The sequence below is a fragment of the Lagopus leucura genome, unplaced genomic scaffold (genome assembly GCF_019238085.1).
Source record: "Lagopus leucura isolate 7727_CA_CO unplaced genomic scaffold, USGS_WTPT01 Super-Scaffold_100029, whole genome shotgun sequence".
NCBI classification, from domain to species: Eukaryota; Metazoa; Chordata; class Aves; order Galliformes; family Phasianidae; genus Lagopus; species Lagopus leucura.
In genome coordinates, this window is record NW_024962280.1 from 7,000,334 (window position 1) to 7,021,387 (window position 21,054).

General features: G+C 50.7%; 1 protein-coding gene and 1 long non-coding RNA gene across 9 annotated transcripts in view; both read left to right on the plus strand.

The window, feature by feature from the left end:
- The window catches only part of LOC122185475, a 219,364-nt gene that overhangs the window by 166,299 nt on the left and 32,011 nt on the right, over positions 1–21,054 (plus strand). For 7 of the 8 annotated variants that reach the window (XR_006180879.1, XR_006180878.1, XR_006180876.1 and 4 more), the window contains one exon: positions 10,538–10,807. The exons of the other annotated variant lie outside the window; for it this stretch is intronic. This is a non-coding gene — a long non-coding RNA (uncharacterized LOC122185475). The remainder of the gene's footprint in view (positions 1–10,537; positions 10,808–21,054) is intronic. 8 annotated transcript variants of the gene reach the window in all.
- On the plus strand, positions 19,627–20,996 carry SOX2 (SRY-box transcription factor 2). Its single transcript, XM_042881299.1, has one exon. The coding sequence runs from the start codon at positions 20,045–20,047 to the stop codon at positions 20,990–20,992; it is 948 nt and encodes a 315-aa protein (XP_042737233.1). The 5' UTR covers positions 19,627–20,044; the 3' UTR covers positions 20,993–20,996.

Below are 21,054 nucleotides of genomic sequence, written 5' to 3' on the forward strand. Positions count from 1 at the left end.
TTCCCTTTTACTTCTCTGAGAGATAAAAACTATCCTGGATACACCACACACCCAGCAACAGCCCCATATTGGGCTTGTGCATTACAGATGATGAATAAAATCAAAGGTAGAGAAATCGTGTCACTGTCATTCAATGATCAGCCAACAGTATTTCAATCTAATCTAGAGATCTTCCATCATTTAACTTCATTCTGTGTCCCTCTTAACTTGTAAAAGAATGAATCAGTTACATAAGAGCTGGAGGTTCATACACACGAACATATCAAGGAGCATAAGATGCTTTATTTCCCCAGTGCCTAGACCATAATGGTGACTCTCATCAGCTTCTGTAATAATAGAGTAGAACCTATTTCTTCGCTTCTGTTTTGTTGTCCCTAAGCATCCACTGCAGGGAGGAAAAGACGAGATGGTTCTGCACAGGACTTGCCATGGAAACACTGATCCTGGGGGGAAAGCCACTCAGGATCAGTGCTGTCCACTCTACGCAAGTACAGAAGCATTCTGGTGTATTGTTAAGAGCAAATGATGATGGGTGTAAGAATTACAAGCACAAGTATCTGATTGTCAGCCCCTGACAGGGTGAATGTAGCCATTAACTAATTAGCAACAGAATTTGCATAGCTTGCAACTCTCAAACATTTCCATGAATAAATTGATGGTCATCCAAATTCTTGCAAATTAATTAATTAAGAGATGATAGGATTCTCCAAATAACAAAACTAACCATTTTTAGTAATTAAAACATTTTGCCCATATGATTACTCACCTAGTTCTACTAACAAGGTTGGTTTTGTCTAGCGCAGTGGAAAACTCATGACTATATTACATTTCCTCTGCTCTTTTTTTTTTTTTCTTTCCTGGATTTTATTTCTTTACTATGCTGCTCTGTCCAAGGTATTAAAAAAATCAGTGTGTTAGCTTGTTAGTGATTAGGTTCTTGGGCAGGACTTGTGAAGATTTAGGGCATTTAAAATTCTCCAGCTGGCTGCTACTCCTATTTTGACTGCTACAAAATTCTTTCATACCCACAACATATTTTTCTTGTCCTTTGGCAATGAACAGGCTAGAAGTGCCAAAAAAATAAAAAATAAAAATAAAAAATCTGTTGCCCTGACACTGTTAGAGTGAGAACCATGCGTGAGAAGTATGAAATATCTTATTCTGTGTTGAGAGCTGATTGTATTTCTTGGTGGTTGTGGCCTTGAAGTATTTTGATTTTATCTTAGAATACAGGGCTGATCTGGATGAATTCCAGCTGAAGTTACAGGAATTGAAGAATTGAGCTACAGAACATAATGAAATGATTCAGTCCCATGCAATCTGATGAGCATCACTGTGTGTAATGGGTGTATGCATGTGGTTGTATCTGAAGCTGGTTGTATACCATTGATTACAAAAGTACCTTTTACACATAGGGTAAGATAATTACTTTGTATGAAAAGCAGACTATTTTAAAGCATTTATTTTAATAAATACATTTAGCACTAGTTTTCTGTATGTGGGTACATTGTTAGTGGGTAGTATTCAAGGCTAAAGCCCTTACCTTTGTGCTGATGCTGAAAACTATCAATTATAAAACACCTAACAATGTTCCACCAATGAGCGCGCTCTGTTAGCTGCGCGTTCCTATTCCTCTCTAAAAGACAGATATTGCTTTGTGCAGGAGTGCCGAGATTGGGGTACCATTGTTAGGGCTGATTAAGGGGAGGAGGAACTGTTCAAATTTTAGGGTTCTTTTCTTATCAGACGTCTATTGAACTGAATAGCATTTTGTTTTATATCACACTTTTTATGGCCTAGGTATCTCAGAGCTCTTTACAAAACACTGTTTCAGTAATAAATGCTACTAGTGTAGAGAATGTGTAGGCATCTATTATGTGATCTGCAGTAGCTCATGTACTCTTTGGCATTCGAACAATGCCTTTCGGTAGTTGGGTGATGAGAATAACTAAGACAGTTTTATTTGCGAACGTTAAAATAAATGTTTAAGAACCTTAGCACTGAAACCAAAATTAAAAGGAAAATATTTATCCTGTAGCTTGTAATTTGGTAAAATCTATTTGGCATCCACCTGGATGTGGAGTCGTGGTAGGCAAGAAAAAGCAGAGCAATAATTGCTCATTGAAGGCATGAAGATCTAGAAATAGTCCCAACCTATGTCTTGGGCAGTCTACAAACCTTTCCCAAGTGGTTCAGGATCTCAGCTGCAATGGTCCTCACTGGATTGTCTTTGCAGGAGTGCCAGATCCCAGGCTGCATGGAGTATGCATACAATTCCAGCTAGCCTTGACTGCATGTGAAATAAGAAAGGGTACATAATGAATAGTGAGTACAGTAGGATGAGGCAAATAATAATAATAGTAATAAAAGTAAGACAAGAATGGTTCTCAACATCCCCTTCCAAAAATTCAGTGTCAGTTTCAAGCAGTATGGATCCACAGCTGTCCTCTCTATGTCTTAGTAAAATACTGTACTGCTAGCAGAGATTATGAAGGGAAAAAAAAGAAAAAAAACCTGCAGCTCAGTCAGCACAGATCACCAGCAGAGTGAAAGCTAGGGCAGCCAGTAGAATTGGTAAAATCCTGTATTGGTCACAACTGCATAGATTGTCCTTACAGTTACGCCTATGACGTGCTTACAGCGATGCCGATGCCTTTTCTGACTGCACCCCAGATTCTTTTTCTCTTTCTTTTCTCTAGATTTCAGGCTGTCTGTGCCCTGGCTCTCCTTTCCTGTAGTCAGGGTCTCTCTCTCTCTTCTTTCTCAAGCTGCATCTGCTCTCATCTCCCTTTAAACTCTTCTCTGGCCCCCCTCCTTCAACCTGGACAACACTGCACCTCTTTTCAAAGTCTATTTTTTTTTTTTTTATAAGAAGAAAATAAAATACATGAAATCTGAATGACTTCAAAACCATATTCTGGTGCTTTCTCTTGCTTCTCAGTCCACTATTGTTGTTCAGAGAGTGTATAGAGCACTATATCAAGTAATTGGGTATTATCTTCTGGACTGTAGTTCAGGCACTAAAAATAGCGTATTAGTGACCACTTTGTTCCATGTGCCTCCTCTTTATATAAAGAGCTAAAGGCACTTTTTCCATGTTGGAATGTTAACTTCTAGCAGAGGTGCTGTTCTTTTAGTGGTGAAAGCAAAATACGTATGAACTGGATGTGATTGCTACTTCCATATAATGCTGTAAAATTGATTGCCACTTGATTATTTTCTGACACTAGGCTCATACTTGCAAGTTGAGACTGACGTGGTCTCCGGTACTGTTTGACAGCATTGCTTTGTTGTTCTGCTGTTCTTTATCCTGTGCTCTAGGAGCCTGTGGGTGCACTTCTCTCATTACGACAGCCACCAAGTGGGCAACTGGTTGATGATTTGGGAATCAGCATCTTCACAGGAGCCCAAGTCCACAGCCAGGTAGATGATTTTGAGGAGAGGGCAGTGGTTTCTATCTCCAGCTGTGAAAAGGGACCAAACATCCTGAAATATGGCTTTGAGGCATTTCTTTGGAGAATCTCTTCCAAGTGCACCCTTTTCCATTGGTTACTGGGGACCTCTGACCATGCTTCTATTTCTGAAAGTCCTACAGCTTGTTGCCCCTCACCAGCTGCTGAGGTTGAGCCTCCGGGCGTCACAGCAAGGTGATCTCTTTCTTACTGCAGCTGTTGGGAAGGATGACCAACTGACAGTAAAATTGCTTGGTACTGATGAGCCCTTGGCTTTGTTACTGTGGTAAAACACACATCATTTGACAGCTGCTTGTGCATGGAGAAAACCATAGATGATTAAGGGTTTCCTGTCTTTTTTTGCTACTGATCTTCTTTGCTTATGACAGATGAGACTCAGATGTCTTTTTTTAAGAGGCAGGGAGAGAAAGGGAGGATATTTAAACTTGTTCTCACCTAAGTCTTTTATGTTATCCTAAGGACCTTATTTGTAGTAGAGATTTCTTTTCTGCATTTCAGCTCTCCTAAAATGATCAGATCTGTCATTCAGCTTTAAAAGGGAACGTATATTCTTCCTCTCCTGCATTTTTTTTTTTCCCCAAGGGGTATAATGCTAATTTTACTTATTCAGAAATTAAAATAGCAAACAGTTTATATGAGGTGTTGATAATTACCTATATTACTGTAACGCTGTGACAGATGTTGGCAAAAAGAGGCAGAAAATGCCTACAGCTGTGCACTCCACGACATCCAGTTTATCCTCAGACAGAAGGCTAACAGATGTTCTGAACTGTCACTTTGCCTAAATGTTTTTAAAGTCTAAGGACCTGCTTTATAATTCACCGGGGCCTCATTTGATTTCGCAGAGGTCCTCAGAATTCCCATCTGTGACAATTAATGTTGAAGACTTTTATAAATCAACCCTTGTCCTTATTAGCCCTCTGCAAATAGGTATTCTGTATCTCTATACTCCCGAGACTTCTATTTTTTGTGACCTCATTATTAATTGCTACTACCTATATATAACATAATTCATGTTTCAAGCAGAAAGAGAAATGGATTACATGAATGAGCACTAAAGATCACCCAGGTACATTTGACTGACCTCAGAGCACCTATGTTAAAACATTCTCTATTGTAACCCCAATGCTGTGGTCATTTCTAAGGTGATTTGAAAATGCTGACATCTCCAAACTACCTACTCAGTTTCCCAAAGGAAAATATGAATCTTGGTGGTACAAAAAGTTAGCACCTAAGCAGGTATGTTCAGCTGCTGGAACTATTTCTATTCCTGGAGAGTGTTCTCTTTAAAAACAGTGAAGTCAGTAAGGGAGACTTTAAAATAATTCAAGCTTCAATTATTATTTCAAAATGGAGTTGTTATGAGGGTGACATGTAAGTAATTTGTGCAGGTAGAAAATCCGAGATTTGGGCTCTAAGCTCCACCCAAATTTTCCGGCATACCTTTAGATAAGCAAAAAATGTCTGTAGTGTAAAACAACTTAATACTTTATTGATAGTTGCCATTTCTTTTTAAAAGCTGGGTTCCTGTTGTACAGCAGTGTAATAGCTTTAACATTGCGCTGCCATAATCAGTGTTTGGCCTCTTCTGTTCCCCAATCCTGTATGGAAGCAGAACTCCAAATTGTACATCTTCCTGGGTTTGTTTCTAAATTACTCCCCACACTTAATTACGAGGATGAGAGGGATGCCTTATTCCTCTTTGTTATAGGCTAAGCTCTCAGTAATCCCAAACAAAAGAGCCAGTTCTGGAAGATATAGGATTTGCTAGCAGGATTATGGTCTCATAGATAATGATGTGCAGTCAGCAGAAGCGAAGCTTTATTTTAATTCAAATAAGCTAGTAAACAAACCACTGACAAGTCTGCTGGTGAGAGTAACTGGCTTCTGTTGCCACATTGGCAGCTAAATTATAGAAAATCTATTATACCCTGTTCACCATATGTTTAATTTAATACAGATACAAATTAAACTATCCACAGTGCCTATTAAAATAACAATACATATTTTTTAAATATATGAATGTTTTAAGATACATTCCCCTGACCTTAAGAAGGGCAATGCTGATCTGGGAGAGTACAGCAAAACACAAAACACATGCTGCAGTCAACAGATTCTCTTCAACAACAACAACAGTAATTTGAAAACCCCTGAATATTAATAGTACAGTTTTGTAAAAGATAATGAGGTTAATTGGGGTGTTTTACCTTCTAAGCATCTGCTCTTCCGTGTTTCCCTCCCCCTAGGTTCCTGGGCATGGATTTGATAGTAGTGGCTGATATCTAATCCGTTGTACACTTTTTCATTCCGTGCCAGATGCAGTGTGAGTTGTTTGCCCTTTTCCTGCTGCAAGCAGATATCCCTCATTTCTGCATATCCTCATTTGTTAACATTCTCCTAAATAGCCCTCAGCTGGATTTTTGACCTGTCCAGAGCTGCTACCCTGTATCGCTGGCAGAGGGTTTCAAATTGCATGGAGGGATTCATACTCATTGCCCACGTTCAGAGCACAGTGTTGAGCACAGTGTATTCTGGCCCACCTTGGACCCTCATTGCTGTCTCGAGTCCTGTGATGGCTGCACTGAGACTCTCTAAGTCTGGGTGGTTCCTCATAAACTGATCATACCTCCTTAAGTCACGGAGTCTCCTAGTCACTGCTCATAGCAGGCTGTGGGGAATGGGGTTAAAGATCAGCAGCTGTCCCTGTGATGAGGTGGTGATGATGAGGGCCTACCTGAAACCATACAGAAGCCACAGAGAAAATAACCTCTCCAAATTGACATTGCAGCTGAAGTGAGTGATGACAAGACAAAGTGCCAGGCAGCGCAGTGCCAGGAAACTGTTCTCTGGGTGTTGCTGGAAGCCCCCTGCCAAGGTTGGCTCTGTCCCTTCACAGTCCCAGGCTGCTGACAGCAGCAATGAGCGTGTAATGGGACAGGGGTACTGTGAAATGACCTCATGTGGTTTGGGGATTGCCACCTTACTCACAGCAATATGTTCAGAATTCAGCATTCAGAATGATCTCTTATGACTTAGGATGTAAGAACGCATGCATATCCCACAGACATGCAGAAAGTGTGTGGGCAGAAAGCCCCAGTCCTCTGAATGCCAGCTATTGTGTGCCATGCATATATAGACTGTGTGCTGTCACAGTGTGTAGCATATGTACAGGTATGTGAAGCACGTGCCTACTGTATGCAGAAATACACGCACTGACTATCTAAATTGCTTTGAATTACTGTTGTTATTTGCCAGAGTATTTTCAGCATCAATCTGTTTGTGATACGTTGCCATCTCGTACACCGGAAGGTGTCAGTTATTGCAGACAAGTCTAAGTTCCGTGACAAATTCATCTTCAGAACGTGAAAGGAGCCCAACTCCAGAGAAAGTTGCCATCTGAGGACTGAAAAAAGGAAGATGTTGAGTCCTTGAGATGTGTGAGCAAAGTGCTAACAGAATATTTCGTAGGAGAAATGCATCCTTTGCTCTGTGCTCATCTTTCAGTAAAGGCGTATTTGGCACTGCAGCTATCCATAGCAATTGGCAGCAAAAATATTGCAGTCAGTGTTGAGATAATGAATGAACAATTTCAGATCTCTTAGAGCGCTCACAGGGAGGGAAAAAAACTGAAAAGTCTCCAGATTTCGGAGACACATCTGAAGCTCACACGTACATTTCGGCACAGCGAAGGGCCTGCCCGCCCTGCAAACCTGCGGCTCCTCAGGAGTCTGCGTGTTCTTTGCTTGCAGTTAAGCGGGCTTTTTACTGTCGTATCCCAGGACAAAACAAACAAACTGCTTCGGTACTTCACAGATGTTCTTTTAGCACCGTGAGGTGGTGGGAAGCTTTTGGAAGGACCGTGTGTCCGTAGGACGGGTGTGAATCCCGCTGAGCTGCCCTGCACGCTTTGGGGACAGAGAAACCCAAACGTGCTTTAGTTGAAAGCGTGCTGCCAAGAACTTATGGAAGCGATCGCACCGGAGAACTTTCCCTGGTGAAAAGAGGGAAACGCAGTGAAAGGACTCGCGAGTGAGCGGCCCCGCGGCCCGGGCTCCTTTCGGGCACTTCCATGCCCGTCCTTCGGGGCGCGGGGAGCGGCTGCGGGACGGCCGCGCGTTCTCTGTGGGCGTCCCGAGCCGAGCCAGCGGCGAGCAGAGCGCGTCCGTGTGTGCGCCGGGAGCGCGCATTCTGCAGCCGGGCGGCGGGCAGAGCGCGCCTGGTGCCGGGATGTTCGAGATGTTCGTTGGTGCGGGGCCCTGCTCGGCCCGGGCGGGGCGGCCCGGCTCCGGGAGTTGCTCGCTCCCCGGGCGCGGCGGTGCGTCGGGCGTCGCTCAGCGCCTCTAAGGGAGAGCGCCCCTGGGCAAATCCTCACCGCTCGGGGATCCGCTACCAGATAAGATAGGGATCTGCTGCGGAAATTTGGAGTTATCTGCTATTTCATCTGTACTGCTAGATGCGGGTGCTTTGCTCCGTTCTGTTTTCTCGAGTCTTAAGTGAATTGTGAAAGCCGAAATCCGGCGCGTGATACCACTCTGTGCTTCTGTGACATTCAATTCCCCGTCCCGTGGGAGCGGTTTCGGGACACAGCTTACGTGTATCGGTGCCGTGCGGGGCGAGAAAGGCGTGTTGGGATGTGAGTTTCCCTCAGAGCCCTTCCAACCCGTGGTTCACGCGTTTTCCTTCTTTTTTGCTTCTTGATTATCCGCCGTCCCCGAGGAAGTGGCACACGTTGATCCCGCGCATCTGAAGGTTGCAGCCTCCCGGTCCCACGCACTGATGATTTCGTTTCCGGCTATCAGCAAAATGAGCTTTAAGCCAATTTCGTGCTTCGGGCTAAAGAGAGTGATTCGTGTTTCCCTCCTCGGTGCTTGGCATTCCCGGAATCCCTTTGTCAGCTTGTTGTAGGACGCTGCTGTAATTTGCTCGGAAACTCTCTCCAAGAGCTGTATGCAGCTGTTAAGAACGACGTATAATTTCTGAGCCATCGGGGTGCTTTGTCTGAAAAAAAATCATCTTTCCTCGCTAAGTCCGCATTAAACTGCTCAGAGCCCGGTTCCCATTTAACCCAAAGCACCTCTATAGGTAGCGAAACGCGCCTTTCCTACTAATCCCTTTCCTTCACCGCTGTGAGTAACAAAATACCTCTTCTACTGAAGCGGCACTTTCTTCCCTAATGTTGCCCAGTGTTTAGGAAAGCACTTGCACGATTTCCCCAACTTTGGCACGTTCGGGTTCTCATGCCACTGATGTTTCTTTCCTTCGCGCTTAGAGGTGCAGTGATAGCAGTTCTCTCGTGTGCGCTCCGCTGCCCTCTGGGCGCTAAGCCCGGGCAGAGCAGTGCCTCCATCCGCCGGCAGCGGGGCCTGGGGGCCGGGGGCGGCACGGGGAGGCCGGAGAGGCCCGGAGCCGATCGGAGCGGCCGTGCGGGGAGCGGAGGGAACGCGGCCGCCGCCCCCGGGCCGCTCGGAGCCGCCTCGGCGCCGCTTCCCGCTCCCTCCCCGCTCGGCTGGGGCGAGCCGGCACGAAGATGTTTATCCTGAGATAGAAAATGGGTTGTTGAAAAACAAGCTATGCGCAAATAGTTTAATTTTCCGTTTTGATGCTTATCTTTGTCTCCCGAATTTCATCGGAGAGGCTTTAATTGGCGTGTGGGTAATAGTTCCTAAATAATCCCTTATTAGATGACTTCAGACGAGTTGGGAACCAATAACGTCTTAGTCCCAAAAGTGAAAGTAGAATTGGAAGGCGTGGGTCAGTTTTTGTCAAAGGGCTCATTTGGGCATCTTTGCGTCTGCTGAAAAAGCTAATTAAAGAATGTTTGAAGGTTAAAGTCATTATTCCGTGCTGTTGTCGTGCTACAAGTGAGCCGAGTTTTGTGAAAACACAAAGGGCAGAAGTCACAGAGGTGGATTACTGTCAGCCCCTGCTACAGAGGCACAGAGCACTGTGGCATTAATTCCTATAGAAAGGTAGACAAACACAGGCACTGCCTAACAACTTTCCCGCAGAGCCCCATTGTCTAAGCACTTTCTTTGGCTTCGGGGCTCTCCTCTGCTCGCTACAGTCTCAACCGCATTGAGAAGCGGGCAGCGGGCAGCGCTTCGGGCGCGCGATTCCGGACCCGGGGAAAGCATTTCCCAGCTGCGCTTCTCGCCGGTTCCGCGCTATCCATTTTCCCTGGGAGCGCTGCCCGTGTATTCGTTTCTCGGCGCAAAGTTGGCGGGGCACGAGAACTCCGCTGCAGTTCGCTGCCTCCACCCGCACGGCGCGCCCCGGGGCCGCGGCTCGGCGGCCGCAGGTCGTTGCGGCTCCAGGCGTGCGGGGACGAGCGGGGAACCGACGGAACGAGGTCGGCCCCGTTCCCACGCCGGGAGCCGCTCCCGGGCTGCGGGGGGACGGCAGCTCGCCGAACAACGCGCGCAGAGATGCGCACCCGCGCTGCTCGGCCCCGCTTCTCGCGGCTCCTCTGCCACACGGTCCGGGTCGGAGGGGCCGCTGCGGCTGCGGAGCTCCCCACGTTCGGAGAAAGAAATGTTTGGGCTGAGCTGAGGGTGGGGGGAGGTGGGGGGAACCCTGCAGCTGCAAGTCAAAGAAATATATTGATAAAATATTTCAGTAGTAGTAAATACGCGGGGATCGGCTCGACCTTGCGAGGTCTTCATTTTAATTTTTTTTTTCTCCCTATATACAAAAATCTTTATCAAACCTCTATTCTATGGCTTCAATAAACAGAACCCATTACCTCACGGCAGCTTTTGTTGGCCTGTATACAAGCGAGAACAAAATGGTTATTCAAGAGAACGCTTTCGATTTTTATTGTGTGTAGTATGCACAAAGAGCAGTGTTATTGTATTAAAAAGAACCATCTGTAGCAGAAACAATGGCATCAAATTATCTTTGAATACCCACTGCAAAAATATAAAGCTTTTTTATTATTCTTCTGCTGTACGGTGGGGGACAGAGAAGTGACTTTTTTGTTGTCGTGGGTGCATTCTTATAACACACACAAAATCAGCCATTTGGATTTTTTAAGCCATAAACGATTTTTTCCCCTCTTGTTCCAGGGACCGCAGTTAAAAGCTAGGGCTAGGACTTGGAGGATGTGTAGGCAAACGGAAGGAGAGCCGGGGGAAGAAAAGCCGAAATGGATTCATTCTCCGTCCTGGCTGGAGGAGGAGAGGAGCGGGGACGTGCGGGCTGCCTGCAGCTGCCTCTGTCCGGTGAGAAGTGCTCCCAGCCCCGCGGCTGACTCGGGCTCAGGAGTCCGCGCGGACTTTCGCTCTAAGCTGCCAATCAAACCGCTAACCGCCACCACCCTGCGCCGGCACCGACATGTAAGTACTGCACCACAACTTTGACATTCATGGCGTTCCCCCTTCCTCCCCCGTGACCTTTAAAACGATGGAGAAATACCGCTGCCGCTTAACGCCCGCCGCTCCGAGCTCGACGGCGTTACACTGAGGGACTCGTGCGCGGGTTTGGGTTTGCCCTCAACTGCGCGGCAGCCGCTTTTGCGACCGGAGCGCCGGGCAGGAGCGGAGCCGCCCGAGGCCGCCCCGCGCCGCCCGCCCCTACGCCGGCGCGTACGGACCAAGGGGTCCCCGCGGGCCGCTTCGGCCAGGGCTGCTATTTCGGCGGTGCCCCTCGGGACGAGCCGCAGAGCGGGGGCAGGTTGCGCTGCGGGGCGGCAGTCGTTTGAGTCACGCCGGCGCTGCTCTGCGCCGTCCGGGAGGCGGCCGAGGCGCTCCGCGGGGCCGGGGGCGGCCGCGCTGCGGGAGTTACCTGGGCGCGCAACGGGCGCGCAGCGGCGCTGGCGCGGCGCCTGCGGCGCCTGCGCTTTGGCGCCCCCTGCCGGCGGCGCGCGGCCCGCACCCTCCCCCCGCTCCCCCCCGGCGCGGCGGCTCCGGGGCCGCTCCCGGGAAAAGGGGGGACGCCGGGGGGTCTGCGGCCGCGCGGGGATCCGTGCAGAACCGTGCGCTGGGAGACGGGGTACGTGGACGACGGAAGAGACGCGGGGCGTCCCTTGGCAGAACCCTCGATGGGCGAAGGGGAAGTTGCGAGTCGATCGATGCGTGTCACTGCCTGCGCCTATCGCTGCCTCCTGGTGCACTGCGATTTGGGCTGGGAATGATCGATTTTGACATTTTGGGTCATTATAATGCCGCTTAAAGGGAGGCTCTTTTTAGTTACAGGTAGCAAAGTTAAGGTTGGGTTTTCCCCCTTTCGCCCTTCCGCCCCCTCCTCTGATTTTTGGGGTAAGAATTTGGTAGATAAAGGTTAATCTTGGGCTGAATGATAGAGCTGTGATTGACAAGAGAAAAGGTGTTGAGGGCAGGTCGAGCTGTCTTATTTACAGCCCACTGCTTGCTATAGAGCCTTTGTTAGGCCTGGAAAGCTAATTTAGTGCTGATCAAAAGCACCACGGAGTTAAAGGACTGGTAATGACTGCTAATTTCATTTCAGCCTCATACATCCCCAACCGCTGTAATTAAAGACGTGCTATTTAAATACAGGTGAAGAGTTTTTGTAGCGGGGGGAAAGTGGGCACCCGGGTACCATTTTAGTTCTGCTTAATGTGGTCAGAGAGCACCGTGTGCCGCGGGGCGAGCGCTGCTTTGTGTGGCCCCGAGGGGACAGCCCCGACCCGCCGGGTTATGTGGGTTTAATGCCTCCCGTGCAACGGCATCGGGAGCGCTGGGAGAGACGAGACGGAGGGTTTGTGTCAGCCGTTAAGTGCCTCAGCGGAAGCTCGGGTCTTCGTATTATGATTATTTTTAATTAAATTATTTTCCCACTCCACGGCCGGCTCCGAAACGATATAATTTCACAACTGATGTAACAGTTTCTTTCTGAGACACATCAAAGGATAAAAGCTCTGCGTTTTCGTGGTTGGTTAAAATTGCTACCAAAAAAAAAAAAAAAAAAAGAGTGAGAGAGAATTTAGCCTTTAATCTCTTTTATCTGCCGAGCCTGAAGATCCGCACTCGACCCCGCTCCGCTCCGGGCTCTCCCCCTCTTCCGGGGCCGCGCCGGGCGGGAGGCGGCGCTGAGCGCGGGTTGCGGCGCCCCCTATCGGCCGCGCCCGGAGCCGCCCGCGGGGACCCGGCGGAGAAACTGCGGCTCGGCGGGGAGCGGAGCGGAGCCCCCCGGGCCGGCGGTGCTGGGTGGGGAGGTGGGGATGGGCAAGGTGAGACAGAGCCCGGAAATCACGGGAAGGGAAGCCTCCTCCAGCTTGAGCTGTGTGGATGTACGGTCATTAGACATAACGCCGCCGACGTACGTGTGAGCGGAGCTGCCGAAAGCCCCGTCCCCGGAGAAGTGTCCCCGTATGCCGCTGTCGCCCGGCCAGTGTGCTGCTGCTGCGGGACCGCGCCGACAGCCCGCGCTCTAAGCGCCGCAGTAGCGGCTGGCACTGGGCGAATCCCTCGTCCCAGCTCCCGTTGCTGTCGGGACGCTGCAGCCTTCCGGATGCTGTGGTTGTGATTTCCCCCCGAGGCGCCGGCGCTAAGTCGCACTGACAGGTGTTACTTGCGAGCAGAGCTCGGCGGTTCCGTTTCATTAAGGCAAAATGTTCGCAAATATCGTATTTTAAGGCGAAGCGATGAAGTCGTCTTCCTCCTCCCTTCCAAAAAAAGAGCAGAATAATCCCCCCTCCCCCGATTCCTGGAAAAGGAGAAGCGTTATCTTCAGTGAATGCGTAGAGCGGGGGTTTCTCCCCCTCTGTTGACAGATTTAAAAGAAAGCTGCGTGTTACAAAACCATCAGCCAAAATATGCGAGGTGCCGCATTGTCGCCAACTTGGACAGGAATTCGCCACTTATTTTATAGGCATCTGCGCGGTGTTTGCGAGGTGCGGTGTTAACTGACCGCGATTTGTGCGGGGGGGAACGCTAATGGGAACCAAATGATTTCTGCTAAATTGGGGTGATTTTGTCGCTCCTGTTGGCAGCCTGATTGAAAGTCGTAATGCCGCATTTCTTCTATGAAATGATTCCTACGGCCGTGCGTCTCACAGGAAACTTTTCTCTTTAGACATTATGTACGAATTGGGGTTTTTAAGGATCACTGTTGGTTGCGCTCCGTTCTCTCGGTTTGATCTCAGCTTGAGACTCCCAATGTGTCCCAAAATAAAGACATCACGTTTTCTATAAATAATAGCAAGAGCCCTGCGCAGATTTCTGCACAACGGAATTCCCAGATTTCCTTTACTGTTTCTTCCCTCGGCGCGCGTTGGGTATATATAACTCTGAAATTAAGCAAAAATACACATCTGTATGGATCTGTCAAGCCAGCTATAAACAGAGATATTATATGTCAATTACCACAGGAAACGGAAAAAATCCAGAGCGGTTGGTACACACGTTCTAACGTCAGGAAGGCTTTGCAAAAAACGCAGTGACTCCTGCAGCAGTGTGAATGATTAACCCGGACCCGGAGCGGGGCTGCTGGGCTCCCCTGGAAACAGCAGAACAGCAGTGCTGAGGGGGCTGTAACGGGCTCGTAAAGTTCCCTCTCCGAGGGGCAGAAGTTGGGGCGTTGAGTGAGGCTGTAACCAAAACAGGAGCGCTTCCCGGGCTGCTCGGTGCCAGCTGCGGGTCGGTCCTAAAGCCGGGAGGGAGCCGGGGGTGGCACACACCTGGCACCGGGGGGGGGGGGGGGGGCAGCTCTGCACTTGTCCCCATTTGGAGGTGAAGAGCGGTTTTACTTAATGTATGTCTTTTGGAAGTAGGCTTTATGTGTCCGCATTTCCTCCAGCTCTCGAGGAGCAGAAGAGTGGAGGAAATAAATCCTAAAAGCAACAGGGATGCAGGGCAGGTTTGCTCGCTTTCCCTTCCCTTTCTCCTCCCCCATCCCCAGGCACGGCTGCCGCAAGCCCATCCAGGGCAGAGGGGTGCTGGGAGCAGCCCCATTCCCCTGCAGCGTCACACCCCAACCCAGCCCTGAGGGTTCAGATTTTTCATGTGCCCTTCAGGCTCTCCTTGTCCACACACACAGGCCTAAGCTCTTCGGGGGATGCCGGGGAGTGGCCGGGCTCCCTCCTGAAAAGGCTCTCTGGGGTCATCCTGGGGCGGAGGACAGCAGATAGGCACATGGGAAGCACTGATGGCATTATTTATAACACCGTCTCTCTGCTCTGATTAAGCGTCGTCTAAATATGAATTCACAATATGGACAGCTAGTCTATAATTTGAATTAAAATCCCCCCAACGAGCCCGTCACTTGAGAATTCTGAAATCGCAAGCCTAAGTTGTCACAATGAGCCCATGGTGTCAATAAACCACGGGCGAGATGGAGAGATTGTCACTCCAGACCATAACAGTTCTGAAAGTGTCATTACCGTCTGTCCTGTCAATGAGCTCCAAATTAAGGACTATGAGGAACAGCGAGATAAAAGTCACCGTCTTGGCTCCATTATGGGCGATGGTGTCAGTGATCTGAGAGTCACTGGGAAGAGATTGCTTTTTTTCTTTCTTTCATTTTCTTTTTTTTTTTTTTTTTTTTAATGTACTTTTCAAACCGTGCCTCGGGATTCCAGGGTTTGAGGTGCAACCTTGAAGCACCCCAGGCTGTTCCTCAGGCGGTCCCATTGAATCTGCAAGAGCTTCTTTGGGAAGCGTAGTGAATTCAATGCAGGAGTCGGAATAATTCCATCAAAACTGCTCCGGGGCCAAAGAGAACTTCATTTGATTTGGGCGACACGTGTGATCCCATGCACAGATGCGTTTCTACACCTTTTTTTTTTTTTTCTTTAGTCAATAGAAAGATGGTGAGGGGGAACGAGGGAAATAAAATAGAAACCTCAGCTTTGGTAAAAGACAATGGATTTGTGTGCGAGATGGCCCCTTCCAGGCATTAAAACTTTCAGAAAAAGGTCCCAATCACTCCTTCCTGCGCGCCTGAGAGAGTTGAGGGGACTTATTCAGTAACTGGAAACCTTCAGTTCTGGATTTTTGTGCCTTTGTGGGTTTAGGCAAAGCAGTTAGCGTTCTTCAGGAGGGGTTTTGTGTTTAATATACATGAGTTCATTCAACTACAATGGGAAAAGAAAACTCATTTGTTCTTATAAAACTAGGAAGGAAAGATAACTTGAAATAGAGTGCCCAGAAGGGCCGCTCAGGGGTGCCATGCCTGCACAGGGCCTGAGCCCAGGGCCGCTCACCCCATGGCATGTGGCAGTTCCCAACCTCAGCCACACCGCTGCTGCTTGGTTTTCTGTTTTATTTTTAAGGTCGTGTAAAATAATAATAATAACGGCTTCCATTCTGCTCTGCTCCAGGATGGAGGGCCGGGGACGGGTATTTAGATGTGGGGAAGAGTCAGCCAGAGTTGGAGGGCCGTTTCTGGAGCCCTGGGAGCAGAGCAGGTTTGGACACACGGCCTCTCCGCTTGCTGGAAGCCTTCTGAAAGCGACTTGGAGCGCCGGTGTGTGTGCGTGAGCCGGCTTTGCTGATGTTTATTGTGTACGTTCGACTCGTCCCATCATCTCAGCTTTACGGTTATTTTTTTAAATTTCTCTTGTGGTCCCACAGAGGAAAGGTGGAGCCGCTCCCTCTTATTTCCTTTTCGATTGTTTTTTTTTTTTTTTTTTTTCTTTAAACGCTGTGTTGTTGCTTTTTTTCCCTTAACGCCGCTCAAAGTAGCAGCAGAGCTGCTGGAGGCGGTGGTCGCGGAGCGGCTCGGAGCGGACCGCCAGCACCCCCCGATCCCCGGAGCGCAGCCGGGCCCGGAGCTCGGCGCGGGGCGCTTGCGGGGCCACGAGCCGCTCGCACGTGTGCTCTCCCGGCTGTTCCATTAGGGAGAAGGGGGATGAAAGGGGACGCCGGGAGCAACGCGGAGCTCCCTCCGCATTCCCCAGCTTTCAAGGGTCCTTAGAGCCCTTGAATGAAATTATTGGGCGAAATTGGGGCTGGACGCAGGTTTGTGCCTCACCCCCCTCGATCGTTTGTACGTGTAATGCCACTTCTGAGAGCGACAATCGGGCTACTTGCTGGACAGGCAGGGACAAAAAGCAGATTAAACCGTTTTAAATAATAATAAAATATCCCAAACGCAAGCAGAGTGGATTACACTTGCTCCAGCGCCTCGGTCGTCTCCCCCCCCCCCGCCCCGTTCCCCCAGCGGCCGCCCGCGCCCTCCGGGCCGCTCCGAGCGGGTGGCCCCGGGCCGGCGGGGTGCGGGGCCCGGCGGGGTGCGGGCCGGCCCTGAACTCGGCCCCAACTTCTAAAGTTTGGTGGAGCTTTTTTTTTTTTTTTTTTCCTCTTTTTCTGTCCCCTCTTTTAAGTGCCCTCAGGTTGTCTCTGGGTCTGTCCGTCACCGTTGTGGAATTATTTCCTGGAGAAAATGTGGCGTTTTCGTCATTTGGGGAGCTTGAAGAAGGCGGAAGCCCCCCCTGCCCTGCCCTTCCGTGGGCTCGGACCCACTCGAAATGGTTTCAGTAGATTGCGGGGGACACTCAGGGTGTTCCTCCCGCCCTCGATAGCTGAGGTCCCCAGGGCTTGGGGCATGGGTCGTGTGCGGAACTGCCCGGGGAACTTCGGCTCTGCAGAAGGAGACGGGGGAGAGGAAATTTCTCTGTACATTTTCGTCTTCGGCTTTTTTTTTTTTTTTTTTTTTTTTTAAACATAATGAAATTAAAACTTTCGGAGCTCACAGTTGACATTTTGCGGAAAATTGAGTTATCAAGGCAGTAATTATTTCACAGGGAGATAAAACTCTCATAGCCCTAACTGTCAAATAGGGCCCTTTTCAGATTTTAATTACAAAATAAAATTAGTCTGCTCTTCCTCGGAAGGGTTTGTGAGTGGCTAAACAGAGCTTTCCCCAATACTGGTGGTCGTCAAACTCTGCTAATTAGCAATGCTGAGAAATTCCAGTTAACAAGGACATTCTCTAAGTCTCTGCAGGTTCCCTGCCGTTCGCCTTCATTTCCATAAGAAGATTAAGAGTGGAGGGGAACACACTCAAATGCAGATGCAGAAAAGAAGCGTTTTTAACAAGCATCATAATAGTAAGATGCTTGGCTAGTTCTCACCTAATTACTGCAAGTTAAACCTCTATTTGCAGCTAAGGACAAAAAATGGAGCTGCAATCTTCCATCTCCACAAGACCGCTTAATACTTTGCTTAGATTGGTTACTGGCAGGTTCGGAAAAATAATATGAAAATGCGTATATTCTTTCCGATACAGTTAACACGATAGGCTGTATCCTCGGGGCTCAGAGAGAATCGGCGATTATTAGCGCAGTAAATACGCAAAATCCAAGTCGTTAACGTTCATTTTCTTTTAAAGAAACGCATAACCTGGAAATAAGAGTGCGCGTGCCGCAGAGCCCATCACCGAGGACATTTGCGGACTATTTGCTTAATGCGACCACTTCGCATCTCCATAAATGATACCGAAGGGAGCCGTTTGATAAATCCGCTCGTGCTGAAGCAGCCCCGCTCTGCTCCCCCAGCGCCGTGCGCGGAGCCGCGGGGTCCGGCCGTGTTCATCCGCGCGCCCACCGCCCCCGGCGCAGCAAGCACGCACGGCCCGCACCCCATTTTCTAGAGCGCGTTATGATGTAGATGCTCCAGATATAGTTGATGGCGTCGATAATTAAAGCGGTTAGTTCAAACGAAGCTGTAAATACCGCCCGATAACGCAGTTGTTGGGCATTTCCCACCCTTTATGGGTGCGATAAACGTGGTGAGGAAGGGGCCCGGCCCCGCACAGGGCCGCGCTCCGGTATCCGCTTATTATACCACTACCGCCCGCTCTTCCCTGCTTCTCAAACTTCATTATCCCCAAGATTGTATTATTATCATTATGATTTGGGATGTTGTTATCAATCGCAGGCCCCGGGCACGACCGATAAGAAAGCTTTTGGCGGCCCTGGGAGCGCGGGGTCAGCCGGTGTGCGCATCCCGCAAAGCGCGCCCCTTTTCCGACGCTTTAAACCCGTCGTTTCTGTCCAGGTTATATATACACCGGCTTGTATATACGCCTCGGAATTACACACGTTAAAGCCGAGAGCATTTATTTGCATCATCCAGAGATGCACCCTCTGCCGCCGCACTTTTCCTGCGCGTTACCCGGACGGGGGGGGAGCACGGCGGCTCCCTTCCCCCCGCCCCGGTTCCCGCCGCTCCGCACCGCGCCGGCAGGGGGCGCCGCAGTGCCGCGGCTGAGCCCTCGCGGGGCGCCCGGCCACTGCCCCGGCCCCAACCCGGCCCTGCGCGGTGCCGCGCCGCTCGGGGGCCCTTCTCGGGGGGCCTCGGCGCTGCCGGGCAGCGCGGCCGCGGGCAAAGCAGCGCCGTCGGGGCGCGGCAGCGCGCGTAGAGCGGGGCCGGGAAGAGCCCCCCCTCCCGCCCCCCTTTCTCTCCCCTCCTTCCTTTGTCGTCAAGTGCGTTTTAGCAACAAAGATCCCGACAAGAGAGTGGAAGTAAACTTAGCCGGGGCTTTGTGCGGCCCCGTGTAGCGACAACAAGAGAAACAAAACTACCTATTTGTCCCTGCGGGCCGCCCCCTCCCCAACCCCCCCCCCGCCCGGCGCGCCCACCCAGCGTCGCACAGAGGGCGCGTCCCTGGGCTGCAGGCCGCGCACCGCGATCTGCGGGGAGGGCTGTCGGGGGTCCTCCGCTCCCGCTTCCAGCGGGCGCCTCCGGGTCGGAAGGAGGGAGAGAGAAGGGCACGGCACGGCCCCGTTCTGCGCGGGGCCCGCTCGGCTCCTCTCCGCGGCGCGGCCCCGGGTCGGAGGGCTCCGCTCCCGGCGGACGGGGCGAGCGCCGCACACGCGGCCGGACGGCGACGGCTCGGGGGACACTTCGCAACGGGGCGCAGGGTCGGGGGGAAGCCATTCCCGCTCCCCCTATGGCTTCTCCCAACATCAGCTTTAAAAACAACAACAACAACAACGTAGCAACAATGCTGTTTACCCACTTCCTCCAAAAGGCGTGTGTGACCTGTTGCTGGAAGGGGAGATACAAAGGCTTCCCAGTGGCTGCCTGGGCCGGCCCTGGGCCCGCCCCCCCCCGCCGCGCCGTCCCGGCGGCTGAGAGCCCCCGCCCCGTTTCATGCAAAACCAGGGGTAGAGACTTGTCCTCAGTGGCGGAGCCGCCGAGCGCTGATTGGCCGGGGCGAACGCATTTATTCCCTGACAAGCCCCCATCACATGGATGGTTGTCTATTAACTTGTTCAAAAAAGTATCAGGAGTTGTCAAGGCAGAGAGAGAGAGTGTGTGTGTTTGCAAAAGGGGGTAAAGTAGTTTGCTGGCTCTTTAAGACCGAGGTGGAGAGAGAGAGAGAGGGAGAGAGAGAGAGGGCGGCAGGCAGAGAAAAGGGAAAAAGGAGGAAGAAGTTTTTTAAATCCGAAGCTCCGGCGGTAATAATAGCAGTTATTAGCATTATTAATCCATCAGCGAAGAGGAAGATTCTGATCTCGATCCAAGTGTGGTTTTGGGGAGTCCCCCTCCCCCCTTTCATACCCCTCCCTAGGAAAAAAAAAAAAAAAAAAAAAAGTCCGGCTCGGGACTTCGCCGCCGCCGCTCCGCTTCTCCGCTCCGGGCTGGTTCCAGGCAAAAGTAGTTTGAATGTACAACATGATGGAAACCGAGCTGAAACCTCCCGCCCCCCAGCAAACTTCGGGGGGAGGCACAGGCAACTCCAACTCGGCCGCGAACAACCAGAAGAACAGCCCGGACCGGGTCAAGCGCCCCATGAACGCCTTCATGGTTTGGTCCCGCGGGCAGCGGCGGAAAATGGCCCAGGAGAACCCGAAGATGCACAACTCGGAGATCAGCAAACGGCTCGGGGCCGAGTGGAAACTTTTATCCGAGGCGGAGAAGAGACCCTTCATTGACGAAGCCAAACGGCTCCGAGCTCTGCACATGAAGGAGCACCCGGATTATAAATACCGACCCCGGAGGAAAACCAAGACCCTGATGAAGAAGGATAAGTACACGTTGCCAGGGGGCTTACTGGCGCCGGGCACCAATACCATGACGACCGGGGTAGGGGTTGGGGCCACCTTGGGAGCTGGGGTGAACCAGAGGATGGACAGTTATGCGCACATGAACGGCTGGACCAACGGAGGCTATGGGATGATGCAAGAGCAGCTCGGCTACCCGCAGCACCCGGGCTTGAACGCGCACAACGCGGCGCAGATGCAGCCCATGCACCGCTACGACGTGAGCGCCCTGCAGTACAACTCCATGACCAGCTCGCAGACGTACATGAACGGATCGCCTACCTACAGCATGTCGTACTCCCAGCAAGGGACCCCGGGCATGGCCCTGGGCTCCATGGGCTCGGTGGTCAAGACGGAATCCAGCTCCAGTCCCCCCGTAGTCACCTCCTCGTCTCATTCGAGGGCTCCTTGCCAAGCCGGGGACCTTCGGGACATGATCAGCATGTATCTACCAGGTGCTGAAGTACCAGAACCAGCTGCCCCAAGCAGACTTCATATGTCCCAACACTACCAGAGTGCACCTGTTCCTGGCACAGCCATTAATGGCACACTCCCTCTATCACATATGTAAGACAAAGGGGCCGGGGGGGCTGGGGTGGGGGGGAGGGAGACCTAAACAAACCCCCGGACAAC

Bases quoted from the DNA above. Each gene is read 5' to 3' on its own strand.
- SOX2 (XM_042881299.1), top strand. From the start codon at position 20,045: ATGTACAACATGATGGAAACCGAGCTGAAACCTCCCGCCCCCCAGCAA.